Source organism: Furipterus horrens, unplaced genomic scaffold (genome assembly GCF_987537825.1).
Source record: "Furipterus horrens unplaced genomic scaffold, mFurHor1.1.pri manual_scaffold_9, whole genome shotgun sequence".
Classification (NCBI taxonomy): Eukaryota; Metazoa; Chordata; class Mammalia; order Chiroptera; family Furipteridae; genus Furipterus; species Furipterus horrens.
Genome location: NW_028327179.1, coordinates 100,922,475 through 100,941,824, shown reverse-complemented (window position 1 = coordinate 100,941,824; position 19,350 = coordinate 100,922,475). Strand labels below are relative to the sequence as shown.

The 19,350-nt window shown below is 55.6% G+C and overlaps 2 protein-coding genes across 2 annotated transcripts; one reads left to right on the top strand and one right to left on the bottom strand.

Moving 5' to 3' along the window:
* Nucleotides 1-2,611: 2,611 nt before the first annotated feature.
* LOC150002381 (small ribosomal subunit protein eS4, X isoform-like) lies at nt 2,612-4,028 on the bottom strand. Its single transcript, XM_090287719.1, has one exon. It carries the CDS (start codon nt 3,996-3,998, stop codon nt 3,207-3,209), a length of 792 nt encoding a protein of 263 aa, XP_090143845.1. The 5' UTR covers nt 3,999-4,028; the 3' UTR covers nt 2,612-3,206.
* Nucleotides 4,029-7,123: 3,095 nt separating this feature from the next.
* Nucleotides 7,124-18,693, top strand: XRCC2 (X-ray repair cross complementing 2). Its single transcript, XM_090287720.1, has 3 exons — nt 7,124-7,300; nt 11,337-11,418; nt 17,792-18,693. The coding sequence occupies exons 1-3, from the start codon at nt 7,262-7,264 to the stop codon at nt 18,520-18,522; spliced, it is 852 nt and encodes a 283-aa protein (XP_090143846.1). The 5' UTR covers nt 7,124-7,261; the 3' UTR covers nt 18,523-18,693.
* Nucleotides 18,694-19,350: the final 657 nt, after the last annotated feature.

The window sequence follows — 19,350 nt, the reverse complement described above, 5'->3', positions numbered from 1 at the left end:
AGCACTGGAAACTGTAATTATAGGGTTAAATATAGCCAAAATTAGAGCTCAATACATGGATTTAACCTCCTATTGGTGACTTCTAAAAATGGGGTCCTCAACCAGGGACCTGGCCCACAACCCAGGCCTGTGCCCTGACTGGGAATTGAACCGGTGACCCTTTGGTTCGCAGGCCAGCGCTCAATCCACTGAGCCACACCTGCCAGGGCCTATTAGAGACTTCTGAAGAGAGAATTAATAAATCAGAAGATAGGTTAGAAAAAAATATCTAGTATGAAGCACTGAGAGACAACAGGATGGAAACCACAGAAGAGAAAGAAACAGATGTAGGACTAAATTTTATGTAAGTGAAGTTCTAAAGGAGAGGAAATGGAGAACGGAGATGAAGCAATATTTGAGGAGATAATGGTTGAGAATGTCCCCAAATTAATGAAAGATATCAAGCTGCAGATACAAGCAGCATTATGAGCTCCAAGCAAATACAAGGGAAAAAAAAAAATCCTTAGATATATCACAGAAATTATAAAAACCAAAAACCAAAGAGAAAAATATTAAGTTCAGCCGGGGCAGTGGGTGGGTGGGAGTTTCCAAAGAGCAACTAAGAGATGACTAGCAGAAATAGTGGAGTCCAGAGAACCCTTGAAGTGGTCAAAAGAATGAATTAGAAACTCAGTAGGTATTCAACCAGTGGGTATTGTGCACCCACCATGTGCCAGGCACCCCAGGAGACAACAGGCGAAGAGCACTGGAAAACCAGTGTACACCTCAAGCTCAATGATGGTGATCAACCCTTTATTCAACAGCCTTACTACCCTCATTATGACGCGCTCCCTCCATTAATAGTGGTTGCCTCGGGGTGTGCCTCGCAGAAGATGGGAGGGCACACACCACTACGTGAAGGTCTCTGTCATCGGAAGTCCCCCAAATGATGTATGACCCTCTCTCCTCACCCCCTTGCAGGACTTGAGAATTACTGGTTTACTGGGAATGATGCAAACATTTGTACTCTAACATAGGAGAGCCGTCGTCCATTCACTCATCGTTCAACACTGCGTCATGATTGTAAACATAGATCAATCCCAGTCCCTGACCTCAAGATCTTCAGTCACTAGGAGAGGCAGCGAACAGAAATCCATCAATGGAAAAGTGGATAAAGAAAACGCGCTGTTGCACATGCAGTGGAGTACTTACTGTTCAGCCTTTTAAATAAGGAGATTTCGAGGAAGGACAAATACTGCGTGATTCTGCTCTTATGAAGCATCTGAAGTTGTCAAGCGCTAGCCAGGTGGCTTCCTCGGTTACAGCGCCCTCCTGGCACACTAGGGTTGCGGGCTCCATCCTGGGTCGGGGCGCGATGGGAACCGAGCCCTGAGCGCATGGGTGCATGGAGCAACAATTCAATCTCTCACCCTCTGCCTCTCAAAATCGACTTAAAAAAAAGTTTTGTTAAGTGTCTAAAATAGACTCGTATAACTGAACTGTGGAACAGGGGTGGACAAAGGCTGTGGGGACAGGGAAGCGCGTCTTTACTCCACAGGCACGACGTGTCAGTTAGGATGACCGCACTCTGCAGCTCTGCTCCACGGCACCGTCCCTCCGGTCAACACTGCTGCACTGGGCGCCGAAAAATGTGGTACGGGACCCGGGGAGGCTCAGGAGAGCCTAGGGGCGCTGTGGCGGAGAAGTGTGCTATCGCAATAAAAACTTAAATCATACCCTTTCTCCAGCTCATGTTGAAGTTTCTGCTCTCCATCAGATTTTGCTGAAATTAGTCTACCCTCTGAGAGGATCTAGTCTTACCAGACATTAAAGGAATGTGTAATAAACAATAAACAACACCCCCCGCCCCCCAGCAAGCAGTTTAAGCACCAGTGGAGCTGGCACCCCCTCTTGCTGCATTTCTCGTTCCAGAGCCCTAATCCATGCCACGGCACTTCCCAGTGCCAACTGACAGCTTTCTGATATACATTTTGGGTTGATGCCTAAGGACACTTAGAAATAGTTTAGTGCTGAGCATAAGCTATTCAGCTATTCCGAGAATTCCTGTGCTCATCAATTATTTATCCCTTACAAATGTGAAGATCAAAAATAAAGTTAGATATTTCAGCTTGACAGGTTTGGGGAGACAAGCAGGAATGAGCTTCCTAATTCAACCGTACTTTATTTAAACCAGGCAGAGTATTCCTTCGCCCCTGGTAGTTAAAAATAAACTTATAAACCATTAACTTATAATGTATATGGAATGTTTTAGTCTTTTAACATGAGTTATTGGGATTTTTAATACAAAACTAGTAAAGATATTGTGAACCCTGGCTGGCGTGGCTCAGTGGATTGAGCTCCAGTCTGGGAACCACAAGGTCCCTGGTTCGATTCCCAGTCAGGGCACATGTCTGGGTTGCAGGCCAGGCCCCCAGTTGGGGGCGTGTGAGAGCCACGTTTCTCTTGCTCCCTTCCCCTCTCTAAAAATAAATGAATAAAATTTTAAGAAAAACACGGTATTAATATTTGTCACCCTTTACCTATTTTAGTTTTAATACGAGGTGATAAAATACACTAACTTGCCAGATTAAATAGTATCTTTTTATCTACGAAACTCACCTTTGCACACATGTATTTTTAATAAGCTTTATTGTTTAAAAGAATTTCACATTTACAGAAGAATTGGTAAGACAGTAGAGTTCCCATGTTCCTGGAACCAGTCTCACTAATTATTAACATCTTACTTGTTACACTTAATAAACCAGTATTATTATGTTATCAACTAAAGTCTATATTAAAATGTCAACTGCAATCACATAAACACGGAAAACAATTTCGCAAGAAAGCACGAACTCAAATATACATAGGAAACACTCTAATTCCCGATGCAGCCATGAGGGAGGAAGGAAGGCAGGCAGGCAGGCTACTGGAAGGGAATAAACGGACAATGGAAGGCCAGCTCTGCAGGAGCAGCGCTGGCGACAAGCTGACAGGGAGCGTAAGCCCCGGGGCACCCCCAGAGAGGAGGGGGTGTAGTGAGAAAGGCTGCAGATGCAGAGGAAGGGAATGTCACACTTCTGTGGCTGTGAAGTCCCATAGAACAAGGGACGAAACGCAGGCTGTGAGGGATCAGCGCTTCAGTGAACGTGCCCACTCCCCACCCCCCTTCTTCTCCGGGCCGGGCGACCTTTATCAGGCACAGGGACCCTCCTCAGCACGGCGCAGGCTCACTTGGCCCACTGTTTGGCCGCCAGCCTCTTGTCCCTCTCTTCGGCGATGGTGAGGCGGATGCCCTTGCCCCGGGGAAGGGAGATCCACGCTCTGTGGCCTTTGCCGATGACAAAGATGTTGGAGAGCCTGGTGGCAAAGCTGTTGCCATTGGCGTCTTTCACGTGAACTACGTCGAAGGAACCGGGGTGCTTCTCTCTGTTGGTGATGATGCCAATTCTTCCCAGGTTGGCCCCTCCGGTCACCATACACAGGTTCCCAGTGTCGAACTTGATGAAGTCGGTAATTTTGCCCGTCTCCAAATCAATCTGAACGGTGTCGTTGACCTTGATGAGGGGATCAGGGAAGCGGATGGTGCGCGCGTCATGGGTCACCAGGTGCGGGATGGATTTGGTGCCCACGAAGATCTTCCTCACTTTGCACAGCTTGTACCTGGCCTCCTCCGGCGAGATACGATGCACAGCAAAGCGGCCCTTGGTGTCGTAGACCAGACGGAAGTGCTCACTGGTCTTGTCGATGCTGATCACGTCCATGAAGCCCGCGGGGTAGGTGATGTCGGTGCGGACCTTGCCGTCGACCTTGATGAGCCGCTGCATGCAGATCTTCTTCACCTCGTCCCCGGTGAGCGCGTACTTCAGCCTGTTCCTCAGGAAGATGATGAGTGGCAGGCACTCTCTCAGCTTGTGGGGGCCCGTGGACGGTCGGGGGGCAAACACCCCGGTCAGCTTGTCCAGCATCCAGTGCTTTGGGGCCGCCACGCGCTTCAGGTGCTTCTTGGGGCCGCGGGCCATGGCTCTGCTTCTTTTTTCAAAACAAAACAAAACAAAAGAAAACAAAGGTCACAAGTGGGTCAAATACACGGTGATGGAAGGAGACTAGACTTGGGGCGAGAGGTGAGCACACAACAGACTATGCAGATCACGGGTTACAGAACTGTACACCTAAAATGCATTACTAAGCCATGTTACTGCAATACATTTAATTTTTAAAAAAGCAAGTAAGGAGTCACAGACGGGAGCTGTGAGGGCGTTCGATCTCCGCACCTTCTGGAAGCAGCTGAACATGTGAGAAGAACCCAGGCTGTAGTCAGGCAGAGCGGGGCTCTCACGAGCTGCAGGGCTGCAGGGCCGCGACCCCCCTCGGGGCCTCCCAGTACCCACCTGTGAGACGGGGTGCGACCCCTCCCCGCAGGCAGGGCAGGGAAGCACACAGACCCAGCAGCACCGCCCGGCGACAGCGGCGCTCCGGCAGGCCCCACACCCCTCCCCGCAGAGGAAGCCGGGGGGCGGGGGCAGAGCCGGTCAGGGGCTCTAAGCCCCACACTTACAACCCATGACAGCGGGCCCCAGGGGCCTACCCCCAGGAGCGGAACGGGTGCAGGACTTGAGGATGAACCCTAGAAGCAGACTCACGCATCAGAGCTAAGGAGCGCAGACTTCTGTAAGAGCCTGCCGGCTCCCCCTCCAAAGTGACGGACACCTTCCTGGTTCTACCCGCCACTTACGACAGTGCCTCGGGCAGCCTCTCAGGGGGCGAGGGGTGTCTCTGGAGCACCAGCCCGGATGCCGGGCAGGACGCCCAGCCAGGTGTCCACAGGGACCCCCTGCACCCCCACGAGGGGCCGGAGCCCCCAGGGCACGGCGGCCACCCAGGCGTCCAGCCTTCCGTCTGAAACCGGTTCCTCGCAGGTGAGCGGACATTGGCTCTATCCGGAAGTGCGTGTCAGGGCGACCCAGACCCGGGGCCCTGCACCTGGGCGTCCTCGCTGTGAGAGGTGCACTGAGGTAGAGGCCGCCCCCCAGCACGTGCCCCGCCCCGCCCCGACCTCTCCGACCTCCGGTCCTCTTGTGCTGCGCCCACCCCTCGCTCAGCCAGAGCGCCCCCGCCCGGCCTCGGGGATGGGTGCCCGGCCTCGGGGATGACCCGCCCGGCCTCGGGGATGACCCGCCCGGCCTCAGGGATGGGTGCCCCGCCCGGCCTCGGGGATGGGCGCTGCAGGCGCGGACGCCCAGGTGGAGAATGAGAGTCGGGTCCTTGTGGACCTGAGCCTCTCGTTAACATCGGCCCTGAGGACCGTCTCAGCCCTATGCTTGCAGCTGACCAAATATACGCCATTCACTACTTAGATCCCCAAGTGCTGCGTGTCCTGTGACTTGCGACCAAAACTACTTTAATCTACGCAGTGAGAAACGTCAGCATTACCTGCGAGACACATTTCATGAGCCCGTGCCACCCCTCAGGGTTTTAGAAGAATAAACGGGCGAAAAACACATTTCTTCGCCGGAAACTTTTCCGCTCCAGGAAAGTGCGCTCTGACACTGACGCGGTAACGCCGCCCGCGCCACAGGCCAGAACCATAACTAGTAACGGCCGGCAGGCTCCCTGCGAACCCGCCTCGGCGCTGCGCCCCAAGACACAGGGCGAGGCAGGGGCCGCGCGGGCCGTTCCCGGCAGTTGTTCCCTTTAGCGACCAAGGTCCCGGCGGTGCGTCCCGCGGACCCCGGTCGTGAGCGCCAGCTCCGGGCTGGAAGTCTAGGCGTCTGTGACATCAGGATCCAGCGCGAGCCCCGAAACCCAGCCTGCGTTCCAGGAGCCTGCGACTCGGGCAGCAAAGCTGTGTCGCCGCCCGCGGTTACGGACGACGCGGGCTGCGGGCCCCCCCCGGGGCTGTGACGACGGCTGCCCTGCTGCACAGAGGGTAGCGCTTCACGGCTGCGACCCCTGCCGCGCCGGGCGCTGGAACGGCCCCGACCCGTTTTCTGAAGCCAAGCTTCCAGCGCAGCCCGCGGGCGGGGAACTGTGGCGGAGATCCGCTTCCCGGGAGGACTCCGACCGCTCCCTTCCTACCGCAGAGAAAACAGCGGCCCCCGGACCAGAACCTCCGCGCCTCCGTGGGCCCCGGCCCCAGGCGGACCTGCACCTGCGCCGCTTCCCCGCGCCGTCTGGGCTCCGAGGGGGGCGGGGCCCCGCGACCGAAGCTGACCACGCCCCCCGGCCTCCCAGCACCCCCCGCGGCCCGGGCCCCGCCCCCCGGCGGCCTTCCGTCCGACACGTTTCCCTACGTCCTGCGCTCGCTCCTTCCTTCCGAGCCTCCCATCGGTCCTCCCTACGGAACTGTCCGTAGTCGCGGGCTCCGCTTTCCCGTTCACGTGCTGGTCCGCTCCGGAGGGTCGGCCCGCGCACGTGCGCCCCGCCGGCGGCGCCATTTCCTCGTCCGCCCGCAAGATGGGGGCCCGCGCCCGCCTCCACCGATTAGAACACAGCGCTCGGGAGGGGGCGGCGCTGTCGGGGGCGTTGCCGGTGTCTGTCGCTGCTTCTTACCGAAGACACCGGCAAGCGCGAGGACAAGACGACAGACGCAGCCGCTGGGGAGCGAGGCTTCAGGAACAGCCCCGGGGCAGCCCTCCGCGCGCACCTCACTCCCCGTCGCGCGCCCGGAACCCGGCGCTAGGCCCGGCCGCGGCCCGCACTCCGCGGCCCGAAGCTCCCCCTCCGTGTCTGTCTGCCCGACACGCGCTAACCGACAGTCACGGAACTCCTCCCCCTCCGGGAAGAGCCAGATAAACGCGCAGGCTCCGTGTGGTTCCCACGTTCTTTCAGACTCGGTGGTTTTCTCCCCTCCGAGTTCCCCGTGAGTCGCAGACGCAGCGGCCAGAGGCTTCTACCCCCGGGATGGCCCAAGGGAAGTCTGCTCACCCAGTAACGCTTCCGCTAGCAGTAAAACGCCCCGAAGCACGCGCTGTTAGTTTTACCTGAGAAGGACGAACCGGAGCTGAGGCAGGGAACAGTCCCGCGGCGTCCCGCTCCGCGATGGCGTCTGGCGTCTGCTGACCCCACGCCCTGCCGCGCATGCCCACTGCCGCGCACGCCCGCCCCCTGCGCAGGCCCACTTCCGCCCCGGCCGGCCGAGGGCGGCGCTGCGCGCACGTTCGCGTCCGGGTCAGCGGGTCGGCGCGCCGGAGTGGTTGGCTGCCCCGCGGAGGCGGTGTCGGCCGCGGTACAGGGCGCTGGTGGCGGGAAAGTTGAGTGCCGGGTGCGCCGAGCCTTCGGGGCCATGTGTGACGACGTCCACAGAGCGGAGTCGGGGACGGAGGTGAGAGTCGCCGGGCTGGGAGCGGGAGGAAACGGGGACAGGGCGGGGAGGCCGGAAGGCGGGGGGGCCTCCGTCCGCGGCTCGGGGCGGGCCGGCTCTGCGGCTGGAGTCCCGCCACATGTGCACCCCGCTCCCTGTGCGCCTCGCCTGTGAATCCCGCCCCCCCGTGCACCCCCCGTGCACCCCCATCTGTGCACTCGCCCACCTGCTCATCTCCCAGGCCTGCGCACCCCGACTTATGCACCCCGCCCCACCTTTGCGTCCTTGACCTGTGCACCCCACCTGTGCCCCCGGAGCCGCCCCCACCCCGTGGCGCGGGCCCCTCCGAGACCAGCGCGTCCTCGCAGCGGCTCCTCTGCGTGCGCAGACGGGGCTGACATCCGAGTCCCCACGGGCCGGGGCTGGGGCCCAGGCCGGCCGCAGTTGAACGCGGTCGCAGGCGGCCGCGCGGTGGAGCAGCCCGGAGCGGGGCGGGGCCGCTGGGGGCGTCTGTGGGCGCTTCTCTGCAGCAGGCAGCGTCCGCGTCGCCCCTCTGCACTCGAAGAACATGTATGTTGTGCTGGTACTGGGCGGGCTGTCCTGTTACATACGTGCCCTCTTTGGCCCGCACACGTTTGAGATCACATGTGTTCCCGGCGGTCGGCCCTTCTGTTGTTCGGTAGCGTCCCTGTGTGTCTCCTTCTCTGCGCCGAAGTCCGCCTGCCTGGGCGCCAACGTGGCAGCTCCTGCTTCTCCGTCCGGTCTGTACGGGGCACGATACGTATTAACATACATGGTGTGTGTTCACGATCCTGGTTTCCGCTGAGCGCCCTCCTGTAAAATGGAGCAGGTACCTTTGCTCTGGAAGGAAAGGGCAGCCTCGCTGCTTGTGACGCGGTTTCCATGCGGGCCGTCTGTCCTCCTCACGGACGTCGCTCCTGCTGGGGTTCAGCCCTGCGGCCGTTTCCCTCGGCTTCTGCATCTCGGTCCTCTCTCCGCTGCCGGCCCCCCGGGGTTCCCACGTGGGAACGAGGCAGGCCCCCCCAGCTCCACGGCTGTCCCTTCTGTGCGTCCGCCTGCACGGCTTTGCCACCCACTCCCTCCTTGTCGGCTGGGACCTACCCTCTGTCTTCCCGGCCCCTCGGGACCTTTCTCGTTCCAAACGCAGCGCCCGCCGCATTTCCGCGTCCTCCTCGTCCTGGACCTCCCACAGCTGGCGGGTGGTGCCCTGAAACGTTCTCATTGCGTCGGGCCCAAGGACCACGCAGAGCGGGCGGGCCCTGCAGGCAGGCCGTGGGCAGAGGCACAGGCTGATCGCTGGGGTCTCCTTCCTGCGCCTGGGGTCCCCGTTAGGAAACCTCTCCTCCCTGGGCTGTGGAATCGCCGTGAGCGTTTTTGCGGCGCAGCTCCTCCACCTGCAGCGGAGGAACTTTAAACTCCCGCACTTTTGATTCTGTGCTGCACGGTCTCTGTCTGGGCTCTTGCACACAGTGATTTTTCTGTCCAGATGAAATTTTAAAGCACAGGCTGAGATAACTTCCTAATGAAATTTTAAGTATGCGTTTAATGGAATTACTGACTTGTGGAATGTCCTTACTTTAAAATTTAGTCCTTATAATTTCCGCAGACATTAATGCTGCTTGAGTAGTCAGGTATTACAGTACTTTTTGCTTGGCTTTTTATATAATTATACCTATTTTCCTTTTCCTTTTATGGGATGATTGCTTTTATTTATTTTACTTAAATCCTTCCTCGAGGACATGCTTATTGATTTTAGAGAGAGGAGATGGGGTGGGGGGAGATACGTCGATCGGTTGCTTCTTGTACACGCCCTGACATGGGACTGACCATGCAGCCTAGGCATGTGCCCTGACCGGGACTCAAACCCGCGACCTTTTCATTTTTGACGGAGCTCCAGCCAACTGAGCCACACCGGCCAGGGCAGGGTGACTGCTTTTAAAAATACTAATTATTAAAGCAGCAGTCCTTCCGGGAATATATCGTACTAAAAAACAATGAAATTTAACCATATAGTACGTGACAGTTGTTATTTACATTTAAGTTAGACAAACATTTTATTGAAGAGTCAGGCCTAGTATGTGCTCTAAAAAACAAGTCAGTTTTCAAAATGCCGGAGGAGCCCAGTTCCTCACATGAGAAGGAACAGTCCTCTATTGGAAAACTACCGTGACAAGGGCCAGTGTGCTCTGGCCATGTGCACGGTGACGAAGTGCCCTGCCCCTTGCACCGACACAGCCCAGCTCCTCGCTTACTTTCCCTCGGTTGTGTACGGGGCTGGCCGAGAAGTCCACCTGGTGTTTTCCGTAAAAAAGATATTTTTTCATTTTTACCAGTAACTTTACTGAGTTGGATATTTTGGGTGTGTCGGCTGCCTCCCGCTAGTGGCTCCCAGTGCGGAGAGGCCAGGGGTGATGCTGAACGTCTCCCAGTGCGTGAGGCAGCCCCTCAGCAGAGGGTTGTTCGGCCCAAGTGGCCGCGGCACCGAGAAACCTCGCAAGCACTCTGACACGTCTGCTCAGCCACGGCGCCTTCCCCGCACGCGGCACACGTCTGTGTGTGCGTTTCAGCTGCGTCTTTACCTTTCTTGAAATCATAAAGCACAGTGTGCTGAACATGCTGCGTGTTTCCTTCCGTCTTCAGTATTAAAGTAGCTGCACAAAAATTCACCCGTTTTGAAAGGTTTTTTAAGTGCCCCCTGCTATGACAGCTGTCACGATACAATCTAACAAAATTGTTTCGGATGAAGGTAAAGACGGCTGAGCGCTACCAGACCTTTTGCCTGAAGCAGACGTCCTCCTAAATCCTTAGTGAACCCACGCAGCATTGTCTTCAGTCTGTGGTGGAAGTGCCTCCCCGAGGTGGGGCGGCAGGCTGGGGGGTGTCGTGGGGACGGTGGCTTCTGCAGGTGGCCCTGGATGCCCGAGTCCTCACCGCAGCTGGCCGGCCGCAGACAGACTGATCACAGAGGTCGGGGAACCGAGCCTTCATCCCAGTGCCATTGACTTCTGGTTAATCGGCTCTGAGCATTCCGTGCTCTGGCATGAGCATGTCTAAAACCCTCTATGTGATACGCGTTCCGCTCCACAGGCATTGGGGGTGTATGACCGATGGCCTCTGAGACGGGCTTTGTCAGTGAGCACCGAGAACTTTGATGAGGGCCGTGAGAGTGCTCGTGGCCTTTCGTTTAGTGGGAGTTGGCACACATTGTCCCAATACGTGAACGTCTAGGTGGTTTGAGGTTCTTCACGCTCTTCACGCTCCCCCACGTCCACCTGCCCGTGCGCTGTTTGCCTTTGACGTGCCAGGCAGCTACCAAGTTTCTGCCAAATGCTAAGCATTTGGAATGGGTGGTGAGCCAACTTCCTTTTAAGCTTTTACATCCAGATCAGGGAGACAGGCTGGTAATGTGCTCTTAAGTACAGTAATGGCTTCGTGGAAGGAGCGGCCTTGAAGAATGTGTGGGATTTTTGTTTGTCCATTAGTCTGGGCCGTAGGGAATTTAATTCAGGGAACGGCCCGGACATTCCAGGAAGAGGGAAAGCAGGCACGTGCGTCAGGGCGTCCTGAGGACATACCCGAAAGCCCCCCCTTCGGCATTCAGGGCGCCTCTCACACAGCGTGGGCTCGCCCGCCCCGCGTTCATGCTTCACGGCGCCCACGCGAGTGTCTGTTACAGCGCCCACCGCGCTTACGGTGCGCTTGCAGCCTTGCGGCTCTGCCTCCAAGTCTGAGCGCGAGCACTGGTCCCGTTGTCGCTGCGGCCTGAGCCCCTCCCCAGTCCCTGAAGTGCGCGCCAGGGACCGCGCAGCTGAGTCCAGGACCCCCGCTCCAGGGATGCTGTGTGGATGCCTTTGGGTCCCCCTGGTGCTGTCAGGGGGGGTCTGAGGGGGCGGCTGAGGGGCAGGTAGCGACCTAGGCCTTGGATTGGTTTCGGCTGCCGTTATAGGCCTTTGGAACATTATATAAATGTGGATCTTTAGGACTTGGTGTTTTTCGGTAGTGACTTTTCCTTTTCTCGCTCTTTTTTCTTTTGAAGCTCCTTGCCCGGCTTGAAGGCAGAAGGTCCTTGAAAGAAATAGAACCATGTCTGTTTGCCGATGAAGACTCACCTGTGCATGGTAAAAACAATCTCAAACAGAAGTGTCATAAATTGAGTTCTGAAACATGAGTACTTTCCCCGTATATTCCCACACTCCTAGCGAGACGCTCTGCAGGCGAACCTGTAACAGCTGAGATGCAGGTCAGGACAGGGCACTTCCAAGCCGTCCTTGTCTGCGTCCCATGAGATGAAGCTTGGCTGGGTGGCGGTGGGTCTTCGGAATCAGCTCCCCTCTTTTACCCCAGCACAGAGTGTTTGTGGGGATTCTGTTACTAGTCCCTGCTCCCTGGGAGTCTGGGGATCACGGAGGGCTTCGGTGCCCGTTGTCCTGTTACCATTTCTGCAGTCGGGAAAACGCACACCGCCTCGTCCCGTTAGCTCTGCCTCCCGCGGGGAAGCTTACAGAGAAGGGGGTGTGCGGAGGTTGTTGTTTTTAATATAAGTTTTGTGGAGATGCAGGTCCCGCATTTAAATGTACGATTTGGTGGCTTTAGTATTCACAGAGTTACACAACCATCTCCAACGTTGATTTTCGCACATTTCAATGTCCCCAAGGAAACGCGCGCCTGTTGGCAGTTGCTCCCCACTTCCTCCCACGCTCCGCAGCCCCAGGCGCCTGCTCCCTGACTCGCGGTTCCCCCCTCTGGACGTTTCAGGTCCCTGGAGTCGTACTGTACGTGGCTCTGTGACCGGCTGCTTTTCCTCTGCGTCAGCAGTGTTCCGTTTTCATTGCTGAGCGCTGTACTGCGTATGGAGGGACCACAACTGTCAGCCGTTCTTCAGCTGATGGCCATCTGAGTTGTTTCTACTTTCTGGCTGTTAGGAGTGATGCGTCGTTACTTGTGTACATGTTTTTCGCTGGCTGTATGTTCTCAGTTCTCTAGGGTAACGCCCGCCAGGCAGACGGCTAGGCTGCGTGGCAACTGTCGTTACCCTTTTGTGGGACCGCCAGACTGCTGTGTCCAAAGCAGCTGCGCGGTTTACCTGCCGCCAGCACGGAGCATGTGACGGTTCCAACTGTCTGGCTTTTTTAGTATGGTTTGCTAGTGAGTACGAAGTGACACCTCATTGTGATTTCGGTTGTGTTTCCCTAGAGACTAGTGATGTTACACTTCTCTGCAGGATCTTACTAGCAATTGGTGTATGTAATTTGGAGACATGTCAGGTCTTTTGCCCATTTTCCTATTGCGTTGTCAGAGTCCTTCATATATCCTGGACACACGTCTCTTTTTAAATGTAGAATTTGTAAATATTTTGGTTTTATATTTTGTGGGTTGTCTTTTCACTATCTTGATGATATCCACGGAAGCACAAAGTTATAAATTGTTTAACTTGCCTTTTTAGAGAATTTGGGAGAGGGGGAGAAAGAGAGAGAACAAGAAACATTGATTTGTTGTTCCACTTACTGATGCATCATTGGTCGACTCTTGTATGTGCCCTGACCGGGGATCGAACCTGCAATATTGGCGTATTAGCACGATGCTCTAACCCACTGAGCTATCCTGCCAGGACTCGAAGTTATTAATTTCGATGATGTCCAGTTGTCTGGGTTTCTTTTTTTTTTTTTTTGTTCTTTTTTATGCTTTTGGTATAGTTAAGAAGCCATTATCTAGTCCAAGGCCAAGAAGATTTACAGCTTTGATTTCTATTTTCATTGTTTCTGATCAGAGAACATCTGTGACTTCAGTCTTCTTAAATTACTGAGACTTGTTTTATGGCCAAACATGTGGTCTATCCTAGAGCCTGTCCCGTGTGCACTTGAGAGAGCGTGTATCCTGCTGTGATTGGGTCCAGGGCTTCCCTGGTGTCTCTGAGTTCCAGCTGGGTGAGTGTTTCCGGTCTTCTGTTCCTGCGCCGACTTCCCGACTTGCTTTTGCAGCCGTTACTAACGCCTCCAACTGTCACTGCTGAGTCGTCTGCTTTTTTAGGTCTGTCACTTTCTGCTTCATGCACTTTGGGGTGTCATGGGTTATTTGGCACAAATAAGTGATTGCATCTTATCGATGGATTGACTCGTTTATCTCGATAAAATATGTTTCTTTGTCGTCTGACACCCATTGAGGGCTGCTATCAAAAAAACAGAAACGTTAAGAAGTGTTGGTGAGGGCATGGAGAAGTGGGAGCCCTTGTGCACCGTCGGTGGGAGTGTAAATTCTAGCAGCCACTGTGGGAAACAGTATGAAAGTTCCTCAAAAAAAGAAAAGCAGAACTACCATATGATGTAACAATCCTATTTCTGGGTACATATCCAAAAGAATTTAGCACAGGGGACTGAAGAGATGTTTTCATGCCCGTGCCCAGAGCAGCACTGCTCACAGTAGCTAAGAAATTGTAGCACCGTGAATGTTCCGTGGGTGAATGGATGAGCAAGTTGTGGCACATACGTACAGGAGAGCATCACGCAGCCTGGAGCAGGAGGGAAACCCTGCCCCGTGGTGCCACGTGGGTGGACCTGGGGGACGTGCTGAGTGAAATACAGAACAACGTGATTCCACTTACACGAGGTGTCTAGAGTAGCCGTGGAAAGGAAAACCGGAATGGGCCAGAGGCGCAGTCTCAGTTGTGCAAGAGCATAAGTTCTGGGGATCTGCTTCGGTCACGTGCGCGCACGGAATGCCACTGTGCAGGGAAGGACGTTAATCGTCGTTACCACGATAGAGGCCATACCCTTCCTCGTCTCTAAGGACAGTCTTGGTCTCAGAGAACATGTTGTCTGATGACAGCAGGCAGGCACTCCCGCTTCCTTTCGGTGACTGCCTGCATGGTGTGCCTTCTTCTGTCCTGTCCCCGTCAGCACGGGTGGGGCGGGCCCGTGACGGCCGGCCTCCCTCGTATCTGACTGCCTTCGGCCGGCCTCTGCCTTCCGTTGGGGCCGTTGGAACCGCGTACAGTCGGTGCGGCTGCCCCTCTGCTGCCCCTGACCTCCCTTTGTGTCCTCCGTGTAACAGGTGTTTTCTCGGGAGCCCCTGAACCCCCTGACACTGCGGACCCCTGCGGCTCAGGGGTCGGGAACCCTTGCATAAGTGGGGGGCGGCGGGTGGATTGCTGGGCAGGGCGTGCACAAGAGGCAGCCGTTCAGTGTTCCCCTCCCTCTCTGTCGCCTCCCCTCTCCTCTCTCAAAAATGAATAAACAAATAGAATCTTTGTAAAAAGTAAAGAAAATGATTTCAACGTTACTTTTTCAGTGTTGTTCTTCCCCGACTTTGACATTCCATTTCGGTTTTATCTGAGCCCTCTAGCTGTAGCTGCGCCCCGAGAACTGAGTTTCTGGCCTTCCAGTCTTAACTTTAAGCGCCCCCTCACCCACCAGGGAGAGTGTTTGCTCCCTGCTCTGTACCCAGCGCCTCATTGCTGCCTTGGGTCTTACCTCCTCGTGGCGTAGGGCGTTTTTATTTTGTGACTGTTAGCGGTAGACCTTAGCATACGTTTGGAAGGTGAACTCACGTTAGGGCATTTACATGGATTCTGTGAAGGAAAAATCCCTGCTTTGCTTCTGTCTTCCACGTGGGTGGGCCCTTCCAGGCCTGCCTGTGAGAACTCTGCAGTCTCCCCCTTCGCCTTCGGGATCCGCAGAGGGGCCGAGACCTGGCAGAAGCTGGGTCGGCTGTCCTTGGGCTGGGACAGCAGGAGGGGCTGGCCCGGAACCGGGCACGTTGTCCCTGTCCTGGCTTCCCCTCCCGCGTTAGTCCCTGGTTCCGGGCCTCCGTCCTGGGCACTCACACCTGCCGGACCATGCTAACCAGTGCCCCCTCCTCCCCCCGCCTGTGACTCACTGGCAGACCTGCTTCCTTTCAGAAGGCCGTGCTCCCAGAGGGACTTGGGGGCCTCCAGTCCTCACCCAGCCAGGACTCCGTTCGCATCCTTAGCTGTCTCTCGGCGTTCTTAAAGAGAAAGTCATCTGATGAAAAAAAATACTGTTTTCTGTTGGGGACAGAACATTCAAGTCCCAGCCTTAAAGCAGCCAACGCTCCCCCCAAATGGAGTTTATTTATAAAAAACGGTGTATTGAGCCCTGGCGGCTGTGGCTCAGCGGATTGAGAGTCAGCCTGCGAGCCAAGTGTCGCTGGTTTGATTTCCAGTCAGGGCACATGACTAGGTTGCACGTCAGGTCCCCAGTTGGGGCGCAGGAGAGGCAACCACACAGTGATGTTTCTCTCCCTCTCCTTCTCCTTTCCCCTCTCGCTACAAATAAATAAACAACAAACAAACAAATTATTAACAAGAACAAAGGTGTATTTACTCCCACGCGTTTAAGCTTCAGCCGCCTTCAAAGCGCTGCCCGTTTGACGCCGTCCACTTGCCGAGACTGTTTCCTCGGCTCAGAACAGGGTTCGAACGTGCTGGTCTTAATGCCTTTTGGTGCTTCTGTGTTTTGTTTCCCTCCTTCCCCATCAGCAAAACGTCCTCCGTTTGAGGACTTTTTTTCATCCGGGGAAACAACAAAGTCGCTCGGGGTGAGAGCTAGTGACAAGGGAGGGTGGGGTATGGGGTTGTGCATTTTTGCTCAGAAACTGCTGATAGCGTGGAGTGGACAGGCGCGCTCGTAAATCACCCCGCAGGAAACAGGCAAATGTGTTGAAAGTCTTCAAAAAGAACTCACTGAGTCCAAACGCAGCCTCTCGCACCACCACCAGCTGGTGCACTGATACTACGTTACCTGGGACACTCCCCTAGTGGGGGAAGCCTGCACTGCAAAGGGCCGGCCCTCCGGAAGATAATTCTAGTTTTGGGGGGGTCCCCCCTTGTATATAGTGCCATAAATGTGACCATGGGAAATGATGAAGTTGCTTTTCCTACCTTGGTGGTGTTATTGGGGTCCGGTGTGATATGGTAAAGAAGCATTTCTCGTTGGCAAGCGGCCGCGGGAAGGCCCACAGCTGCTCATCAGCTGGGTCTGCCTACTGCTCTGGGGCGGGGTGGGGGGGAGGTTGGTGCAGTGAGCTGACCGTCCCCCTCATGGTTCTCACGGCCCCTTGTGTCCTGCAGACCACGTTCAGACGTGGCTTTCCTGCGCTACTGTTACTCTTCTGTGCAGTGATTCTCCTGTATTACATGGCGATGAAGGACGTATCTGGGGCAGCTCTGCTCCCCAGGCTGTGGCAGGAGGGAGCACACTGAACGTCTAGGTCGAAAACACGTTTATCACTGTGTTAACTTTCTATGGGAGCATCCGTGAGCAACTGGTAATGTGAAAATAGTTTCCCTCCTTGAGGCTGGAACCTTTGGAGGGGAGTCCTTTCTGTGTAAATTTTGAATCGTAAATTGAATTTATGATTGTTGGGGAAATTGGCGGGAGCTTTGTAACTGCCTTAGACACAGGATGGTGGCAACTAGCACGGTTTCCGACACATTATTTGTGATTGTTCCAACGTATAACGGCTTACGAGTCATAACAGGACATGAAGTAACTGGGGTCTCAGACTGTGTCATTTGGGGCCTAAGAATGCATTGTAACACGGTGTTCTGTTCTGTGGTTCAGCCATAAGTTAAATGGCAGTCCTTTCAGCAAGTTTTCGTTTTCGCAGGAATTGGAAGGCTGGATTTTGAAAAGCTCTGGAGGGTGTTTTACTTAATCGGTGCTGTCCTCAGTGAAAGGGACAGTTGGAACCGATACAGAAGATTTGGATCTTCCAAGTGCAGAGTAGGGGACTTTGAGTTATGATGGCAGGAGAGTGATTCCCAGGGCAGATGTCGTTCCAAACGCACAGGCTGTGAGAGCCGGTCACAGGGGCGTGAAGCGGCGCGGTCAGGAATTGCCCGTGACACTGGGACACCCTGACCAGGGCCTATGTCATCTGCGTGTAGCACGTTCAGCCTCGTGGCTTACCAGATGGAGGCCTCTTCTCCTCCTCCCGTAAGCGGGGGTGTCCGAGCAGGCTGTGGTCCAAGTCCTGAGCGCCTCCTGTCCTCCTGCTCCGTAGGGCCGCCCGCCCTCCTCACTGTTTCCAGGTGGCTGCTCCCCTCCCCCTCCAGAGAGCAGAAGGGACACGTGCATCAGGAAAGCGGGACTAGAAATCCCGGCAGACGTCGCCGTGTGTCTGGTTGGCTGCAGCGAAGACACCGGGAACCCCTCTCTGCAAGGGAGACGAAGAAAGGTCGTCTTTAAGTTGGGCACACTGCCTTCCCCAACTGGGGTCTTTATGTTTAAGGAAGGAGAGACCGGGTACGGGGGGACCAGAGCCCAGAGCTAGTGTGCACCTTAGGGAGCAGCAGAGTTTGGGGGAGGCCCAGATCTGCGGCGCTTGACTCTTAACGCTGCGTCACCCGTTAAGTGTGAGGGCCTGTGGGCCCTCCCCCGGGAGAGTCCCCGAGACATTTTCGCAGACTTTGCGTTTATACGCCACTCCGACTGTGCTGCAGCATTTTGACTGACGTTTTTAAATTTCGCGCAGGTAATATTCTTGAATTTCATGGTCCCGAAGGCACGGGAAAAACCGAAATGCTTTATCATGTAACGGCGCGGTGTATCCTCCCCAGATCGGAAGGCGGCCTGGAAGTGGAAGCCTTGTTCATTGACACAGACTGCCACTTCGACCTGCTGCGGCTCGCGTGCATCCTGGAGCGCAGGCTGGCGCGGGGCTCCGAGGCGGCCGTGCGGGGCTGCCTGGGCCGGCTCTCCGTGCTGCGCTGCGCCGGCAGCGCCCAGCTGCTGCTCTCGCTGCACGCGCTGGAGCCGCTGCTGTGCGCGCGGCCCGCCCTCGGCCTCCTGGTCGTGGACAGCCTGTCCGCCTTCTACTGGGTGGACCGCGCCAACGGGGGGGACAGCGTGAGCGCCCAGGAGGCGCCGCTGAAGAAGTGCGCCCAGTTCCTAGAGAAGCTCGTGCACCGGTACCGCCTGCTGCTTCTGGCGACGACGCAGACCCTAATGCAGGCGGCCTCCGACCCCAGCGACGGCTCCTCCGGCGCCGCCCGCCGCCCGGGCGACGCGGGCGGGGACTCCAGGCCCTACCTCTGCAAGGCCTGGCAGCAGCTGGTGACGCGCAGGGTCTTCTTCTCCAAAGACGCTTCTGACGCCGCCGGCCGGTTCTCTCTGCTTTCCCGCCACGTGAAGAGCAACAGCGTGAAGAGACTTTGTTTTAGTATCGGGGAAGGGGGGGTGAGCTTTGTTGACGAGTCCAGGTAGCCTTGTGGGACGTTACGCGAGTTCTAAATGTCGTTCGTAGGCGCAAGGGGCTCGGCCCTGACGTTTTAAACTAAGGGAATTAACGGTGTTTCTACACGGAATGGATTTCTTTAACTAGTACAGTGAAGCCTTCCAATATTTTGTTCCTGGATTGTTGACGATTAATCAAAGTGATACTAACCACTAAATAAATAATACTCATTTTAGCCTAAATAAAATGGACTTCTGTGACTCTGCGTGTCATTTCTGGGACCCAGGGTTGCACTCAGGAAAGAATACATTCCAGTTTCTGGTACGTACGTAGCTCCCGCAGGAAGCTGTGGCTGCGGGAAATGTTTCTACGGAGCTGTGATGTCTGGGCGCGATGAGCACCAGGGCTCTGCCCACCCCCGCCTCACACCGAGAGCTGCGGGGAGTCAGAGCGTTTATGTCTGAGTCAGTTACACCGACTTCCAGGCCGGTGCTGCTCGGTGGTTGCGTTTCTGGGTAGTTTTTTAAACCCAGGGAAGTAAGATGCTCACCCAAGGATTTCTGTGAAGTGTTGAAATTTTTATCTCCTCCGTGTTAAGCGATAGACAAATGTGAAAACTAGACTGGAGCCGTATGTCACAGTGTTTTCTTACCCATTTATATGGTCCCATGCCCCCTGAGTGAATGGAGTGGTGTCCAGCCACGAGCTGGACAAGGCTCTGCGCCCTGGTCCAGGGACGGCCAGATGGGGAGCTCACGCCCGCAGAGTGGGAGGTCTTCGTGCAGTGAGGTTATCCCAATATCGACAGGTCGGCCGTGGCACTGATACCATCTCCGCGTCAGGGCGTCTTAGGTCAC

Bases quoted from the DNA above. Each gene is read 5' to 3' on its own strand.
- LOC150002381 (XM_090287719.1), bottom strand. From the start codon at position 3,998: ATGGCCCGCGGCCCCAAGAAGCACCTGAAGCGCGTGGCGGCCCCAAAG.
- XRCC2 (XM_090287720.1), top strand. From the start codon at position 7,262: ATGTGTGACGACGTCCACAGAGCGGAGTCGGGGACGGAG. The intron at 7,301-11,336 runs GTGAGAGTCGCC...TTTCTTTTGAAG, and splicing joins GAGCGGAGTCGGGGACGGAG to CTCCTTGCCCGGCTTGAAGG. The intron at 11,419-17,791 runs GTAAAAACAATC...AATTTCGCGCAG, and splicing joins TGAAGACTCACCTGTGCATG to GTAATATTCTTGAATTTCAT.